The sequence below is a fragment of the Pan paniscus genome, chromosome 22 (genome assembly GCF_029289425.2).
Source record: "Pan paniscus chromosome 22, NHGRI_mPanPan1-v2.0_pri, whole genome shotgun sequence".
Taxonomy (NCBI): domain Eukaryota; kingdom Metazoa; phylum Chordata; class Mammalia; order Primates; family Hominidae; genus Pan; species Pan paniscus.
The window spans coordinates 12,283,789-12,302,642 of NC_073271.2; the positions used below are offsets into that span (position 1 = coordinate 12,283,789).

Below are 18,854 nucleotides of genomic sequence, written 5' to 3' on the forward strand. Positions count from 1 at the left end.
AATATTTTGGTAGAAAGGGGGAACAGAATGTAAGAAAGGGAATATAAACAAAGAGAAGATTGTACAGATAATGGCTTAAATAATCTTTTGGTTGCTGGCAACATTAGCCTGTCTTTAGGTTAGACATCAACCCCACAGCTAGTCAGGATTATTTTTGTCCTGTTCACTTGGTACTTTTATGTAGAAAGTACTGATTGCAGCTGTTCCCCACTAGGGTGTCAGTGAATGAGTTAGCTATTTGGAGGTGTGTGTTCTTCTCTGTAGCTCTGAGACACGTCGTTGAAGTGGTATGGGTGCTCATGGTGATCCTTAGCCCCTTAGCACCTTTCCATTTGGATGCCGAGAAGTAAGGTGCTCATACTTCTCAGTTTGCTTGTCATAGTCCCTTTTACTTCTATTGTAGATCTGTTGGCACCTGTCACTTAGTCCTAAAGCCCTGCTGTGTATGATGGTAAAGTATGTGGTTACCTTACTTATAAATCATATAACTGCAGGTTGACTAAAATACAGGCACCCTGAGGGCAGAGAGCACATTTAGGTTACTCTATATTATATATATAATACAGGGTCTGGCACATTGGAATAGCCCATCAAGTAATTATTGCATGAATGGATGAATGAACCAAAAGGGAGCATGTATGGAGTATCTAAAGTATTACGTGAGGATATTTTAAAAAATGATGCATATTGTCAGAACATTTCAGGATATAATTTAAAATGCTTATTCATACTCCTTGCTCTTCTCTCTTTAATTTTCATCAAAGAAAAAATCATATGGCACTAAAATGCTTAAACCTGTCTGCTTCCTAGTCCTGCCCCTTGAAAGAGACCTGTATCTAATCCATTTCTTCTCTATCTTCATTTTTCTAAATGACATGCCTTCCCACTGAGATAGATGAGGAATTCGCTCTTTCGGTTCACCTGCCTAGAATTGCCTTTTGTTTCATCTCTCAACATGGTTATAATACAAATTAAAAATAGTAGGTAGTCAGTATTTACATTTTTTATAACTTTATAAATGTTACAGTGATTCACTAGGTCCTCCCGTCTATAGTACTTTGTTATCCTGGAGTTGTCAATTGCTACCTTTTTCCCCTATTTTCTATATACTTTAATATTTTCGAAATGCTTCAACATGTTTGTTATGGTCTTAATAATATATTCTGTATGCCCACACATATTAGCTTCATTTTTTTGTTTGTTTGTTTTTGGAGTTCTGTCCCACAGACCATTTCTCTGTTTCAAATTTGGGGTGAATTCTGATTCTTTGTGGTTTAAGCATGATCACTCGCTTTCTAAAAGTAAGTCTAGAGAAATGGGATTGGTCGATGTGGGTATCAGTTTACATGTTTTTACTTAATCTTGCTGTTCATAGCTCTGAATCATCTCTCCTTTGTACTGTGACATACAATTTGACTGATTTTTCTGAACCTGAGTCATTTACGATCTCCAAAGACTAAATTTCCTATACACCCACAGAGGGGAGGCAATTGTCTGAATGTGCTGGGTCTGGAAAGCACATGGGGGTTTAATTGTTCTGTACATAGACTTGTGGTTTCAATAATGCCATCTATTTTTCAATCCCTGCCTCACCATGAAACTTATGTGATACCATGCTAATTTTTTTTTAATCCTCCGAGGAGAATTTATCATGCTTCTCAGTCTTCTCCACTGTAGGCAGTTTATGTTTCATTTCCTCTGCACTCTTGCCATCACTTCTTTCTTTTTCACAAATTATTTGAACTCTTATCCCCCATTATGTCTTTGTTATTAGCAAGAATCTAACCAAACTTCATTTTCGTAAGTGCTTTTCAAAATTCACATATTAGCTTTGGACTGAATGAAAGGATGGTTATTTTCAGGTGCATTAATCAAAAACACTCTTCAGGCAGTAAAAGTTACCCTTTCTTACCTCTTTTGAAGGAATACATTGGACAGTCCTCATATGACTTTGGTGAAGGATATAGGGTCTTTGGGACTTGAAAAACTTAATTTTTATGATTTGTTGTGATAATCAATGGTGATGAGTTTCACTGAGTAATGGTAGATGAGGTTGTTTTAGACCATCTGCCTTGTGATGTTTTGCTGGATTCCAAAACAGAAATAAAACCAACTTTTTGAGGGCATCACAGAGTACTAAAGCAGCGAGGAATTTTGAGTAAAGAAGGATAGTCATAGAGTGAGCTTGTTATTTTTGATGGATTTTGTCCTTTAGGCATCTCCAGAACTGACTGCTGCGTAGCTGAGGAACTAAGAAAATTTTTGCACAAAGTTTGAGCCCTAGTAAAACATCTTAGACTGTGAGTTGGAATTCTAAATGGTTAGAATGTAGCATTAACTGAGAACTGAAAGTTAAGACAGGCTTCCTAGTTTCTGAATTATATAGTTTTAAGTTATCTCAGAATTTATTGGATTAAGGCGACCTGAGACTGTGACTCTAGTCTCCCTGCCTGCCAGAGCAAATGTAAATTCTCTCTTAGAAGATAGTATTATCTGGAACCTTTCCTCAATTTTTCATACACAATGTCTAGTACTCAGGTCAGTCATACCAGAAAATAAGATGTGTGTGAAAACTAACACAAAAAAATGGACAATAGAAAACAGCACAGGGAAACTGGAATACTTGTCTGCCATAATAATAATTAATATGTTCAAGGAATTAAAAGCAAGATTGCGAGTCTGAAGAAAACTAAAAACTGTAAAGAAGAAAATGTAAATTTCAGAATGGAAAAATATAAATGAAACTAAGAAGTCAGTGGTTAAATTTAGCAGCATTATTAGACACAACTGAAGAGATAATTAGCCAACTGGTAAATTAATCTGGAGAATATTTTTCAGACTAAAGCTATGACATAAAGATGGGAGCATCAAAGAGATACTTTGGATATGGTGAGTAGTACTAACAGTGTATTTGTAGTTCCAGAGGGAGAGTAAAAGGAAATAGGGCAAAAGCATATTTGAAGAGATGACTCACAATATTCCAAACTTGAGAAAGATCAAGCCATAGATTCAGGAAGCAATAGGAATCAAATAGTATAAACATAAAGAATACTGCACCAAAGTACATCATAATAAAACAAATAACTATAGACAAAGAGAAATCCTAAAAATTGCAAGGTGGAAAAAGATACACGTATAAAGGAGCAAAAACAAGACTAATAGCTGACTTTGATACCTTTAAACATCAAGTCACACATAAGCAGAAATAATGTCTTTAAAGTGCTAGAAATAAATAACTGGCCATCTTGAATTTTATACCTAGCAGAAGTCTTTAAAAATGAAGAAAAACTAGCTGAAATAATTCTTCACCAGCACACCCACACCAAAGGAAGTTCTGAGTATCCAGGAACAAGGAAAATTCTCTATCTACAATGGGAGCTCAGAGAATAGAAGTGGGACTGAAATTCTTCTAACCTGCCAAGATTCTCTTTCCTCTTTAAATTCCTCAAAAGAATAGTCCATGATTTGTCTCCCCTACTTAACAGTAGTCCCCCTTATCTTTGGTTTCACTTTCTGCTGTTTCAGTTACCTGCTGTTAATTGTGGCTGAAAATATTACAGTACTGAGAGAGAGAAGGAGAGGGAGAGAGGGAGAACACATTCATGTAACTTTTATTACAGTATGTTTTCTTTACAATTGATCTATTTTATTATTCGTTATTGTTGCTAATCTCATACTGTGCCCAATTTATAAATTTAACCATCATAGGTATGCAAGGAAAAAAATCATAATATATATGGAGTTCAGTAATATCTGTGGTTTCCGGTATTCAGAGGAGATTTTGGAATGTATCCTTTTTGGATAAGAGGGTGCTACTCTGTACCCCATTTTCCCATTATTTAATGCCTCTGTTCTTCCTCTGCCACTCCACTGCAAACATGACTTTCCAGTTGCCAAATCCAAAGGTTATTTCTCTGTCCTTAATTTATTGGAAGAATGTGGCAACCTTTCGTGATGTTGCTAATCTTGTCTTCCTTGAAATGTGCCAGCTATTTTTTGATGTACAGCAGAATCTTTTGTGGAACTTTGTATCTTTATTGAGAGTCCCCTGACACAGCTATTTTTTAAAGCTCCGCAGTTTATTAGAATACACAAGTATGTTTGAAAGCCCTTGTTTTCTCCACTCGTTTTTCTTCTGTGATTTCCCTTAGTATTCCTTTCTCTTTCTCAAAACTCTTTTTTTTTTTTTTCCTGTGATTTTTAAATGGTGCTTTCTCCCCAAGGTTCTGATCTTGGCCAACTGTTAATGTATTCATATCCCTTCTGGTTTATTACTTCTACTCTTACTGTTTTAAAAAGCAGTCACAAGACTGTAATCCCTACAAGGGCAGAGACTACCTTCTTAGTGTCTGGCATATAGTAGATGCTCCATAAATATTTGTTAAATGAATGAATAGATGATTTATTTTATGTGCTTATATTGTTGAATAAATCTTTCTAGATCACAAGATAAAATTTTTTTTACAGTTTCTGTTACCAGCTTTATGGTTTTACCTTTCATATTTAGGTTGTTAATTAATCTATGTAATCTGGCTCTATTTCTTTATATGTAGTTTTCTCAATACCCAACTGTTGATCAAAACCTTGTTTCCTCATTGATTTGTGGTGCCACCTTTACCTTCTGTCAAGTTGGCTGACTCACCTTTTCTAAGATTTGAAACATTATCACTTCCTGTATAGTAATTTTCAAACTTTATAAACTGTGACCCAAGAAAGGAATATACTGTATATTATAAAACATTTTACACATACACAAGTTTGTAAAATATCTACAATGAAAATTTTGCAAGAAAATACTCTGATGTATTTACTGAGTATGATACATTGTGATATTTTCCATTGTATTTTATCTCATTTTAAAGAAATGCTCAGTATGATGATAGTAAATGGTTGCAAACTACAGTTTAAAAAACATACTCCAGGAAGCCTTTCCATGGGCATCCTTCATATGCTCCATTATATTCTTGTGTAATTATTATCACTGCATCTTGAAGTCATGACATTTCTATTATATGTCTGTCTCCTTTCTAAATTGTGTACTTCCTTGAGCATTGAGATAATATGTAATTGCTTTGTGTCTCTATTACCTAGGATCTTATGAGTAAATTTATTTGTACTCCATTTTTCTAGTATTAATGATACATCTAGATAATTCATGGTAAACATAGCACGTCTAAAAAGTTTTGGACTTGACATTTGCATACTCTTTATTTTGAGGAAACTGCTTAAGTGCATATAAAAAGAGCTATTAATAATGAGTAGTATATTTAAAAAGTTGTCCAAATATAATCTTGTGCACTATCAAGTATCAAGAATGGTATGTCAAATAAAAGAAACTTGACTTTTTCTCAGAAGTATGTCCTCCTTGTGCCAGTTGCAATGATTCTGCGTATAAGTAGTACACAGTTGTAAAAAATAAACCTCCAAGACTAGTCATTTTTACATTTTGCTAATGGAATTTTCCCTCAGGTTATGTTAAATTGTTGTTCTTTTTCAGTCATTATTTAATCTTTTGGAATTTAGAAGATTAGTTCTGAATTACAAGCCTCCATCAAATGCTCAAGATTTACCCCGAAACCAAAAGGTAAAATTCAAAAGATTTTTTTTAAGCAGTATGTATACTCTATATGTTCTCTTATATGTGATTGATTTTTGGGCATTTACTTGGCTCATCAAATCTGAAACTGTCAATTTGAATGTCAATTCATTAATCTTAGTTACCATAGCAAGTTCCTATCCTCTGTTAATATATTATAAATTCGACTTTTTTCCTTTACCTGTCACAGTAATATGCCAATTTTTGGTGTCGCTTTAGTAATTTTTTTGGGGGGGACTGTCAAATTTCAATAAACTTTATAGGCTATAGTTTACAATTTAAGGTCTTTCCTCAGTTGTCTCCTAAAAATTTTGTGGAAATTGAAATTTCTTTTCAATTGATTGTCTTGTGCAGCCCTTTAAAAAATGAGTTTTGCATTCATGTCTTTGCAGTACAAATCTGTATCTTTCATTTTGGAAGTGACTATCGTAGATGGGAAATATAAAGTGACAACACACACACCAGGGCCAGATTGCCTGGGTTCTAGCTAGGGACCTAGAGCTGGTTACTTGATTTCTTTCTGTTCCATTTACTATCTGTAAATCATAAATAATAATAGTAATTATTTCATAGAGTTGCTGTGAGCATTAAATGAGGTAAAACATGTAAGGGGCTTAAAAGTGCTCGGTACATAGTAAGTACTAGGTGTCAGCTATTGTCAGTTAAACAATAAAAAAAGTTTAAAAAAAATAAGACTTATTTTAAAAAGAACCAATTTGCACACAGAATTTATACCTAATGGAAAAAATTACTTATGGAGATGATATAGTTGCGTGTAGGGCTTTAGTGGTTGATCTTGTCATAAACAATCTGTAGTCCTAAAGTGGACTTATTGCCAAGGCAAGGAAGTTAGTTTTAGGTTTCAGTAAACTGCTGAACTTTTTTGACCTATTTTTAGTAGGAGTGATGAAATATTAAATTATGTTTTCGTTTTAGCGTTTAATTTTTAAAACCACTTTTTCTGACTTTTTCTGTAAACACGTGAAACATTTATAATGCATGCTAGTGGGAAGATAACTTGATTGATAACCAGCTTTTCAGGTTATAATCTCTGGGCTGTAGAGTGTCAGGCTGATAAACAACCCATTTTCAAAAGAGAGTCAGGATCGTCTGACAAACTCTTCTGTCTCCAGAAAAATTAAGGAAAACCCTTTCAGTCATTATGGTTTTTACATGGAACCTTCTGAACTATTGCCTCCATCATTGCAATTTGTTAATATCACAGTTCTTCTCTCTTCTCATATCTCAAAGTATATGTATAATTTGTGTGAAATTGTTTAGAATTATCATTTCTAGTTATGTATACATGTATGTATATGCATCTTGACCATTTATGGTCCTGGATTTTAATGTTTTACAGAGCTTTAATTTCTTTTGTTCTTCACAGAGTTGAATGAGGCCATGTTAGTTTGTATTCTTATTTAAAAAACAGTTGCTATATTTATGCTTATATGTCAGAACGAGTTGTGAATACTAGAGAAATGTGTAATTCCAATCTTCAGCACCTTTCTAGAGAAGTTTGTTTCTTGCAATGGGTTAGCCTCTCCAGGTGTCCCTTTAGCTTAAGGAAATAAAAGAATTTCTCACTTCCATTCTGAGACAATTACTTAGAATACTGTGCAATTTTATATGATTATTGCACAAATGTGACTCTAATTTAGTATAGTGACAGCAGTACACACTATACCTTGACATCTTCGAAGCAAATGGATTTATAGATAGTTATCAGCCACTGAATGGTCCTATATTCACTTGAGATGGTGACAGCAGGTTTTTAAAAAAGGTGTGAGTGTAACTTGTCACTTATTTAATAATGAATTTACCGCCAATTCGTGACATGTGTACAGCTACATTCAATTTGAACACTTTGTCTTAAGTTGCAGAATACATTTGGGATTACTTTGATCACATCACAGAGATGCCATTTGTATGCACTTTTAAACAGGATATTTTTTGCTAGCAAAATTTGCCACAAATATTACATACATATTGAGTGAGATTTGAAAGAAATCTAGTATTTGAAATTAGTTTGTATTTTAAGTAGACTTGGCAATTGCTTGTGGAAATTGAAACTAATTTTAGACACTCAGGTTTATTTGAACTGTTGGTAATTTCAGTGTCTAGGAGAATTGTGAGGTCCCTGGAAATATAATAATAGATCCTTGATGTAATCATCCCCTCTCCCCTCACACAGATATACATTTAGTTTAAAATGTTTCAGACTGATGGCAAAGCATATTAAATGTTGAGAAAACAAAGATGCACATGTATAATATTTAGTGGAAATCATCATGTAAATAGCTAAAGCCTTATTAATTGGAAGGTTATATTATTTAAAGTCTTGATTTAGGACAAATATTTCAAAATAAAGAAATTTATCACTTTCCACTACTTAAAGTGAATGTCATCAGAAGGAAATGGGTTTAGTTGAGTACCATACTGTATTCCTGGAGCAAACACCTGAAGGAATTTTGAATTTTACAAATAAAAGGGGCATTCTGAGATTTCTGCCATTAGTCATGAAGAAGTAACAGGAGCTGGATTTATAAGTCTCAGTACATCTCAAAGGATTCAAAGCATACAAAATACCTTTTCTGACGAAAATGGTAGAAATCAAGGTAGAAATCAACAACAGAAAGATATACAGAAAATCCCCAGATAGTTGGAAATGAAGTCATTCACCTCTAAATATCCCAAGGGACAAAAAAACAAATCAAATGAGTAATTTCAGAATATTGTAAGCTGAATGAAAATTAAAACATGACATATCAAAATTTGAGGATGAAGCTAAAATAGTGATTAGTGGAAGATATCTTATAAGAGACATCTTACCAGACATCTTATTAGAAAAGAAGAATGGTTTTCAATTAATGATAGCAGCTTGCATATCAAGACATTAGAGAATAAAGGGCACGTTAATCTCAAAGCAGAAGTAAGGAAATAATAAAGGTAATAGCAGAAATCTGTGAACCAAATATCAGAAAAACAATACAGAAAATTATGGAACCAAAAACTGCTTCTTGAGAAGAGTGGTGAAATTGATGAACTTCTAGGTAGACTAAGCAAGAAAGAAGAGGGAAGACATATATTACAAATATAAGGAGTGAAAAAGGGAAACATCACTACATACTCTATAGACACTAAAGGGAGAATAGTGGAATATTATAAACAGCAGACAAGTATCTTGAAAGTCACAAGCTATCAAAGCTCACTAGTGAAGAAATAGATAACCTGTGGTAGCCCTACATTATATTAAAGGAACTGGAACCTGTCCACCAAAAAATTCAGCAGCTAAATAGTTTTACTTGTAAATTATATTAAGCATTTAAAGAACAAATGATAACAGTTCCCTATAAATTTGTACAGATACTTAAAAAGTAAAACTTCCCAACTCATTTTGTGAGCTAAGCATTACCCTGAAATGAAAAGTAGGAAAATACATTTCAAGAAAAGCAAACCACACACCAATATTTCTCGTGAATTTGGAAGCAAAGAATTGTAGCAAATTTTTGAAAAATTAAATCCCGCAATTATATATAAAGGATAATACCTCATAGAGAAGTGGGGCTTATCCAGGAATACAAAATTGGTTTAGCTTTCAAAAATAAATCAGTATACTTCACCATATCAACAGACTAAAGAAGGAAAACCATATTATCATCTCTGTGGATGAAGAAAAATGATTTGACCAAAGCTAAAATCTCATTTATGGTAAAAATCTTCTAGAAACTAGGAAGCAATTTACTTTTCAAATATGCTTCTCAGCAGAATTCCCCTAATTTCCAAAAATTATTACTTCCAATTTTGTTACTGGGAATGTCTCAAAAAACTGCACTGACTTAGGTGCGATGATAAAGAAACTGATCTCAGGAAATTAAGGGTACTTTTGAAAGTAATTTTATAGATTAAAGCTCATAGTCTTTATACTTTTAAAACCTATTTCTGAGGGCATATTTGGAACCAGTTTTATTCCCTCATACCTATTTCTCAGGACTCTTTTTTGGAATCTATTCTAGAAGCAATTCTTTCTATGTGGGTTATACTATTTTGGGCAGCAACTATGTAAAGATACACCCCCATCCCAGACCCCTAGAATTTTACAGTGTTGAGAATGCCAACTGTGTAAATTTGGAAGAAAATTTTCATGTTTAATATCTAAATTTTATCCGTTAAAATTGTTATTATAAGAACTAAATATTATAAGAATGGCTTGCCTGGTTTGTTGTCATGAAACATTTCACTAAGTTATGTGAATTATGTTATTTCTTAAAATTTCCTTCTTGTTTTAAAATAAATTGTTAGTGATTGGTAATGTGGGTTGTTTTAATTTCTTTCTGGAGATTTTGCTTTAATGAGCCAGTAAGAATTGAATGCTTTGTGTAGTAAAAAGTTGGGGAAAAGATATAGAAATTCTTGTCTTTGAGAATCTTATAGTCTTATTGAGAAACAAAAGTAAGATTTCAAAGGAATATTAGGAGGGTGATATATTAGTCTCCTATTAGGATCTGGTCTAATTATTAAATTAATAAAATTAAATAAATTTAAATATTGTGATTGAATTATATTAAATATAATGTTCGATAACTTTAGATATAAAATAAATGAGTATAAAATAATTTTATAAGCAATTTTTATTAAATATAAAAACAAATATTAAATTTCTAATAATTGGGTGAGGTTCTAATATTAGTCTAATAATTAAGATTGTCACACCGCAGTGACAGTCGGTGATTCATGGCTCAGTGAAAGGCATTCATTTCAGTAGATGTGGAATTTGAAGGTATCGTTGACTTGGAGGAATCTGGAAAGGCTTCATGGAGGAGTGGAGATTTTTGCTAAATGGGTTTATTGAGATCAAGCACTTTGAACAGTGCCTGGCATGTAGTGAACACTCATTGAATGTTGGCTGTTATTATTGCTCTGAGCAGCAGCAGCTGGGCCTTGCTGAATGGGAAGTATTATGATAAGCAGTCTTGAATGAGGAAGATATTCTTGGCTGAGTAATGACATGATTTGCTGTGAATATGTGGCATTCATGCTGAAATTGTGAGCCTATCCTAGGTCTTCTGCCTTTTTGTGCTGGACTTCTTTGAGTCTCTTAGATGGCACCAACACTCTACTTTCTTCAATTATGATAGAGTGCTAATTCATCCCTAATCTATATTGGCTAGTTTAATTTTTGGTTACTGTTAAAATGAATATCTATTTATTAGTGAAAATTTTCTTAATCTTCAGTTAAGATGTTTTTGTTTTTTTCCTTCAATAGGAACATCGGAATTTGCCTTTTATGCGTGAGCTGAGGTATCTATTTGCACTTCTTGTTGGTACCAAAAGGAAGTATGTTGATCCATCAAGAGCAGTTGAAATTCTTAAGGATGCTTTCAAATCAAATGACTCACAGCAGGTAGTTCTGTTGCACTGACTTGTTCATTAACCATTTGTATTTAATCTGAACAATATTAAGCAGCTTTCCCAAGAATATGAGACTATTTGAGACGCATGATTCTGCTTTATTAAAAATAACCTGGAACCATTTAAAACATTTGGGAGACTTTTAAGAGAAAAGTGATCTTGAAGGTGTTAAAATAAAGTTTTAATTTATATTATGATTGAAATGAAAACGATGGATAAAATTAAGATTATTTACAAATACATAATTAAACATCTTCACAAATGTATGATAACAGAGGATCATTATAGTACACATGCTTTTGATATTCCTGTGTTTGCTGGAAGGGAGTACTTTTCCTTAATTACCCAGAAATGGTTTTTGAAAGATGTTATCTTTGTTATTGTTGCTTTTGTCTGTTATTCTTTATATAGTGTATTGTGGTAGATTTTTATCTATTACCTTAAAAGAATATTGGTAATTTTCTTATAAAAAATACAAAATATCTATAAACAAACCAGTATTTTCACATATAATTGGAAAAATCAGAGAAATTAAAGAAGGAAAACAGAGGAAAAAATACAGTGGCAGAGAATAGTAAGTGTTCAAAAAGATAGCAGCAATGTGTAATGGCAGAAGTTTCAAAAAGCCACTAAGCTTGCAGCGTTGTTTTTTAAAGTACATACTTGGATGTGTCTCTGTTTTGTGATGTATGGAGAGGGCGTTTGGAAGAGGAAGGTCTGAGATTCTCTCACCATCTTCCTTGTGCTTTTTCTTTCTGCTTTACATTTACCTCGTATGGCAAATGTGAATGAACAAAAAGGGCACTCACATCAGAGTTTCTTTTATATGTTGTTGCATTTTTAAAAAAATTCTAACAATGCTCCAGTGCCTTTTAGGCTTAGTATCTACTCAGCTTTGTTTCTTACTCGCTCTGTCATGGTAACACTAACACAAATCAAAAGAAAGAGAAATAATTTTACAGTTGATTCCAAACCATCATTTTCGGGCATTCAGCATTCCTTCTGGTTCTAAATGTGTTTTACTTTTTTTTTTCTTCTTTAGTATGCATAGTATCTTTTCCAGTGATTCTGAGTATACAATTAAATTTTTTAAAAGATTACTTCTGTTCTCTGACTTATCTTTCCTTCTGGATGGCTTTTTCCTTGTCTTTTTTCTGGTTTCTTTTTTCTTTCTTTCTTTTCTAGAGATTCATGTTGATTTTGGGGTATCTTTTCACATTTAAAGATGAGGCAGCATAGACTTCGTCTGGAGCCATGTATGTACATAGGTGGGCTTTTCAGTTTGAGTTAGAGTTGAAATGGATACAACTGGCTGTTAAGGCCACAATATAAATGCTTTTGCTTCAGATTAGCAGTGTAGACTAACTTTTGAAATTAGTGATTCTTTTTCTTTAGAGGCCTTTTAAAGTAGATGTGCATCAATTAAGGTTGATAAGTTTGATTCTCTTCTGTTCCCTAAACACTTGAATTTGAAGTCTACAGGAGTAATTTAGTGAATCTGTAAATGTAAGCATCATGATTTTTTTAAAAGTGAATTTATATTTTCATTGTATCTTCTTCCTAAATATTTCAAATACATCATCTTTTGAAGTACACAGGAGTCTTTTGAGACACCCTTTGGTATGTGATACTGTTAGTTTTTTCTTTTTCTTTTCCGTGTTTGTTTTTTTTTGAGACACAGTTTTGTTTTGTCACCTAGGCTAGAGTACAGTGGTATGACAATGGCTCACTGCAGCATCAGCCTCCTGGGCTCAACCCTTCCCCAGACCTCAGTCTCCCAAGTAGCTGAGACCACAGGCACATGCCACCGCGCCTGGCAAATAATTTTATTTTATTTTTATAGAGACAGGATCTCCCTATGTTGCCAAGCCTGGTCTCAAACTCCTGGGCTCAAGCTATCCTCCTGGTTTGGCCTCCCAAAGTGCTAGGATTATAGACATGAGCCACCACACTTGGCCCCAATCGATACTGTCAATTTTAATCATACCTTTAATTGTTTTATTTTATAATTGTCAATTTTAGATTGATTTCTAAGAAAGATAGGGATTAACTTCTGAAAAATATTGTGTTAGCTAGGAAACCTTATTTTTTGTTGGATGTAATGTTAAAGTGAATTAAAGTTATACAAAAGTATGAAAAGTTGTTTTAAGGTGTTAACAATAGTTCCTAAGGACAGTCGTAACAAATTACAACAAATGGAGTGGTTAAAAACAGAAGGTTATTCTCTAATAGTTCTAGAGGGCAGAGGTCCAGAGTAAAGGTGTTGGCAGGGCCACACTTCCTCCATTGGCTCTGAGGGAGAATCCTTTGCTTCCACCGTACTCTGGTGGCTGTTGGTGTTCCTTGCCTTGAGGCAGCATAGCTCCAATCTCTGTCTTCCTCTTCATGTGGCTTTCCCTCATGTGTCTGTCTGTCTTCTGGTTTTCTGTTTCTTACAAGAACACTCACCATTGGATTTAGCCCCAGCCCTAATCCAGGCTGATCTCATCTCAAGATCCTTACCTTAATTATATTGGCAAAGACCATTATTCTAAATAGTGTCACATTTTGAGGATCTAGGTGGACATGTATTTTTGCAGGCTACTATTCAACCCGCCACAGATGTTATGAATGTTTACAGCTGGATTTTTGCGTTGCGTTTAGTCCTATTTAACTCTACAGCTTTGGAGCAATTTACTTAAGCTTCCCAGACTTTAGTTTCAACATTTTTTTGAGGTTAATATAAAGTTGGCCTACATGCTCTTAAAGAAACTGCTGGCTGAAAAAATATAGGATAGTAAGTTTGTTTTGTATTTGGGGATATTTTGGTAAGTAAGGACAAATTGCTTACTACTGATTCATCTGTCTGTAAGCAGCCTCAGTAGAGTTGATTTATTGTTTTTCCCTTATGTTCTATTTATTATTTTCTGTGTTCCAACTCACGTTATTGAAAGAATTATGGTAGTTGATAACACAACTGCCACAACCTATTCCTGTTTTTCTGTGTTGAGAGAGCAAAGACCAAAGGCATGGTGAAAGGTGATAAATGGGCTGGTTCTGAATGATAGTAAAGGTAGATATGGCTTAAAAAGTTGTGTGTGTAAGTTGAATTAAGAAAATGAATTGTGGAAAGAGACTAGTCTTCCTTCTAAGAGAGAAGCCAGTCATAATTCTTTATAAAATGAAGAACTATTTGCTAAGATGATTTCTTCATTTTATAAAGATTCATTACAGAGCTCTTTGGGTGGGGAGTAATGATTATTTTTTAAAAATCTCATTTGTAAGTTTGGTTTTTGATTGTGTGTGTGTGTGTATGTGTATTTTAAAGTGAAACCCAATAATTGATTATCAATATAATGCTTGTTTTTTCAAATATCTTATATCCTGGTTAAATTATAAAAGTTTCTTGCATTTCGTGTGAAACATTGCACTTGTTATCTTTGTAAGGAGTTGGTAATTATATATTTCAACAACTGGCTCTAGGTTTGATGTTACAACATCTAGTATTTTTTTTTTAGTAGGCTCAAATATCAACAGGCTTTTTTCTTTTCACAGCAAGATGTGAGTGAGTTTACACACAAATTATTAGATTGGTTAGAAGATGCCTTCCAAATGAAAGCTGAAGAGGAGACGTAAGTTACCGTGAAGTTTAGCAATGGGGTTTTAGGAATTCATTAGATGGCATGTATTAAATGTCAACAGAGAAATAAGAAATCAAGACAGACTTATGGGAATCCCAGTATTTTCTGTATTATTGACAAGCTGTTTAGAATTTGCAGGCACAAATAATAGTGTAACCAAAAAAATCTAAAAACTGATCCCTGGAAGAGCTAGTCTTACATGCCCAGTTCCTTTTCTTAGATTCAATAATCACTTTTCATGACGAGGAATGAATTTGCGGTGGAGAAAGATGTCAGGAATGTGAATTGTGACAAAATCCTTTTACGTAGAAGCATGAAGACAGGGATATGAAGTAGCGGTGCATGTGAGCAAGTGGCTCTGTTTATCTGTTCACTCAGGGCCCCAAGGTCACCTAGGTTTCTGGGATCTTGCTGGCAGTGAAAATTATACTGTGTCTCTAAGTTTCTGCCCAGAAGTGACACACATCACTTCTGCAAACATTTTGTTGGGCAGAGCTATATGGCCTAACTTCAAAGTGAGTAGGAATATCTCACACTAATTAGGATGGCGGCTACGAAAAAAAACAAAACACCCCCCCAACCCCTACTGGCCCAAGAAAATAACGAGGGTTGGCAAGGATGTGGAGAAATTGAAACCCTTGTGCAGTGTTGGTGAGGATATGAAATGGTACAGCCACTGTGGAAAACAGTATAGGGGTTTCTTAAAAGATTAAAAATATAATCACCATATGATCCAGCAATTCTACTTCTTGGTGTATATCCAAAAGATTTGAAAGCAGGGTTTCAAAGAGATGTTTGTACACCTGTGTTCATAGCAACGTTATTCACAATAGCCGAAAGGTGGAAGCAAACCAAATGTCCATTGATAGGTGAATGGATAAACAAAATGTGCTGTATATACATACAGTGGAATATTATTTATCCTGAAAAGCACAGAAGTTCTGACACATGGTGTAACATGACCCCTTGAAGATATTATGCCACGTGAAAGAAGCCAGTCACAAAAGGACAGGTACTATAAATCACTTATGTGAGGTATCAAGAGTTATCAAACTCTTAGCAACAGAAAGTAGAATGGTGGTTGCCAGAGGCTGGGGGGGAGGGGGAGATGAGGAGTTGTTTAATGCATATAGAGTTTCAGTTTTGCAAGAGGAAAAGAATTCTGACGTTGGTTGCACAACAGTGTGAATATACTTAACATTACCGAACTGTACAGTTAAAGGGTTATGTACATTTTATCACAGTTTTAAGAAGTGAGTAGTACAGTGTATCTTACCATGCACCTGAACGTGAAGGGCCAGAATTTTTTTTCAGTAGCACTAAAGACTGCTATACTACCTACTGGGGTTCTTGTAAGAATTAAGAGAAGTACTTATCAACATTATTCTAAGGATTAAATGATGACCCATTTATCAAGAGAGATGGTATCCCCTCTCTCCCTTTTTAAACAATACTTAACAAGTCAATTAATATAAACACAAATTAATACAGAAAAATCTGTACACAATTGTGGATACAACGCATTTCTATACAGTAAGGCAAGGATAAACTTTGTCTTTTTAGGTCACACAAACCATAAAAAGACAATTTAAAATTTTCAACTTTTGTTTGCTTCAAGCAGAAAAGAAAAAAATGAATTTTGGTATTAAATGACTTGGAAAATTTGTAAATGACTAATTCTACCAGCAGTGTGAAACTTCACAAAAGAATGAAGTAGCTGTTCAGCTACTTTGGGTGAAAAACTGGTACCTCGTTCCCTCCCTGGTGAGGGTTGTTGTTTTTGGATTTTTTGGACTCTTCCATGTAAATACAGGAAATAACCTATCAAAATTTTGTAGAAATGTATTCTGATTAAAAGTGGCTTTTCTTCCTTCCCATGTCCAAATAAACATGCACTACACAGAGTATGAGATTGAAATGTGTAATGATGATAGAAAGAGCAGGCACTTTGTGCACAAACTGTGTCAATTTCTCTTCCAAGTTCATACACGTAGTAGCTCATTTTAACTCCTATGAGAATCCTGTGGGTGCAGCTATCATAGTTATCCGCAGTTGACAGGTAAAGAAATGGAAGAATAAGTACCTTGTGCAACGTGGCACTGTAAATAACAGAGCTAAATGCAAGTGCGTGATAGCCACATAAGTGTTTTTGTCTTGTCATGTGTTATAGTTCTTTAATATTTTCTCTATTTATAGGTTCAAAAATTGTAATCACATTTATATTTTTTAACACACTTTAGGGATGAAGAGAAGCCAAAGAACCCCATGGTAGAGTTGTTCTATGGCAGATTCCTGGCTGTGGGAGTACTTGAAGGTAGAGTTATACATTTACTTTTTATTGCAAGTGAAGAGAGATTATTATTCATTCATTCGTCTCGATAGTTACTATTTTTTTTAGTGGACTTTATTTTTAATTTGATATATTCTGTCTAGTAATTTTTGTTGGATTGCTACTGTTATTCACATAAAGCACAGAATTGAATGAAGGAAAAGGAATGTACAGAGTGCATTATCACATACTAATTGATACTTTATTTTATCCTCATGTTTTTTCCAGTGAGAGGGCTTCCATGATACAATTATGTTGGAATACAGGGATTAATGGGATGGTTGATAGATCCTTTGAAGATAATATTGGAGTTAAATACTGGGCTTGATATGATGCTCACTTTCTTTTTCATGTTGAAAGCTGAATTTAGCAACTTAGCATAGTCAGGGTATTATAGAGTTCTCACTTTTTGAGTGATTTTAAATGTAGATATTAGTTTTCAGGAAAAGATTGTACTCTATCTTTTGAAAAATCAGTGAAGAGTGATACTACTCCATTTAAGCTAAATACCTGTTTCTTAAAATTTGGCCTAAGTAGTTTCTGTTTGGGTTCCCTAACAAGGGAGGAGACTCTTTAAATGTAACTTCATGTAATAATATTAGGTCCCAAAGCATAAACTTTTGAAAAATTGTTTTTCTCAAATCACCCAATGCATCAACTTTTGCAAGTTATCTTTTTCCAGATCAGCTAAAGTGTAAAATTTGAAAAAATGTTTTTTCTTCACGATCTTAAGTAGTGGATTCCCTGAAGTTCTGTTTGAACGTAGGTGGTTTGGGATTCAGAAAAAGACAATACTAACTCAGATGTTGGCCCTTTAAAAAGTCTTAGTGACATGTTCGTACGTTTTTGTTTGCTTCAAGTGGTAACAACTTATATATAAGTTGTTTTATATATATATATATGCACATATATATGAGTTAATATATATAAGTTTATATATATATGTAGAATATTTTACATAGTACATTTACGTTGGGTCATTCATCTTAATCATTCTGATTTTATTTGAAGTAGAACACTATCTGATGCAGCGAGTAGGTCTCATCAGGTCATGACTAGGCACTGTTTATAATACCCTGCATGAGCATTTCTACCTGTATTATATTGATTCCTAAAATTGATTATTATTAAAATATTTAATTTGTTGGCTGGGTGCGGTGGCTCATGCCTGTAATCCCAGCACTTTGGGAGCCCGAGGCTGGTGGATCATGAGGTCAGGAGATCAAGACCATCCTGGCTAACACGGTGAAACCCTGTCTCTACTAAAAATACAAAAAAAATTAGCCAGGCGTGGTGGCAGGCGCCTGTAGTCCCAGCTACTCAGGAGGCTGAGGCAGGAGAATGACGTGAACCCAGGAGGCGGAGCTTGCAGTGAGCTGAGATCGGGCCACTGCACTCCAGCCTGGGCGACAGAGCGAGACTCCGTCTCAAAAAAAAAAAAAAAAAAAAAAAAATTAATTTGTCAATCCAGTGTTGAAGTCTTTGTACTTGGTATTAGTAAGTTGCTTTAGTGATTGTGTTATATAAAGGTGGCCTTAATACGTTTTCACTTGAACTATGTGTTTGCTTCAGTAAAAGTAATTTATTTCAGAGTACTTTCTTATCACTTTTTACATAGATCTTCCTAATACTTTCTTTCAAACCAATGGTTCTTGATTAGGGATGATTTTTAGTTTGTTTGCCAAAGTACCCCCACTGCAAAAGTCCCTCAACTTTTTGAGAACTTCTAGTTCATTGTCCCCTCTTAGCCCTTCTCTGTACTTCACTCCTTCCTTTTTCATCTAAAACCTAAAACTCTCTTTCCCCTCTTCCCTTCTGGCACCCCCTCCCTGTTCTCTAACCTTCATTAAGCTGTTCATCTTTTCTGTGTCTGTACTGAGTACCTGAAGATTGCTGG

At 34.2% G+C, this 18,854-nt stretch overlaps 1 protein-coding gene across 4 annotated transcripts in view; it reads left to right on the forward strand.

The window, feature by feature from the left end:
- The window catches only part of USP25 (ubiquitin specific peptidase 25), a 147,543-nt gene that overhangs the window by 63,845 nt on the left and 64,844 nt on the right, over positions 1-18,854 (forward strand). For all 4 annotated transcript variants that reach the window (XM_034948000.3, XM_034948001.3, XM_034948002.3 and 1 more), the window contains exons 6-9: positions 5,498-5,584; positions 10,863-11,000; positions 14,543-14,619; positions 16,869-16,942. In XM_034948000.3, coding sequence (XP_034803891.3) covers positions 5,498-5,584; positions 10,863-11,000; positions 14,543-14,619; positions 16,869-16,942 — 376 coding nt within the window. The remainder of the gene's footprint in view (positions 1-5,497; positions 5,585-10,862; positions 11,001-14,542; positions 14,620-16,868; positions 16,943-18,854) is intronic.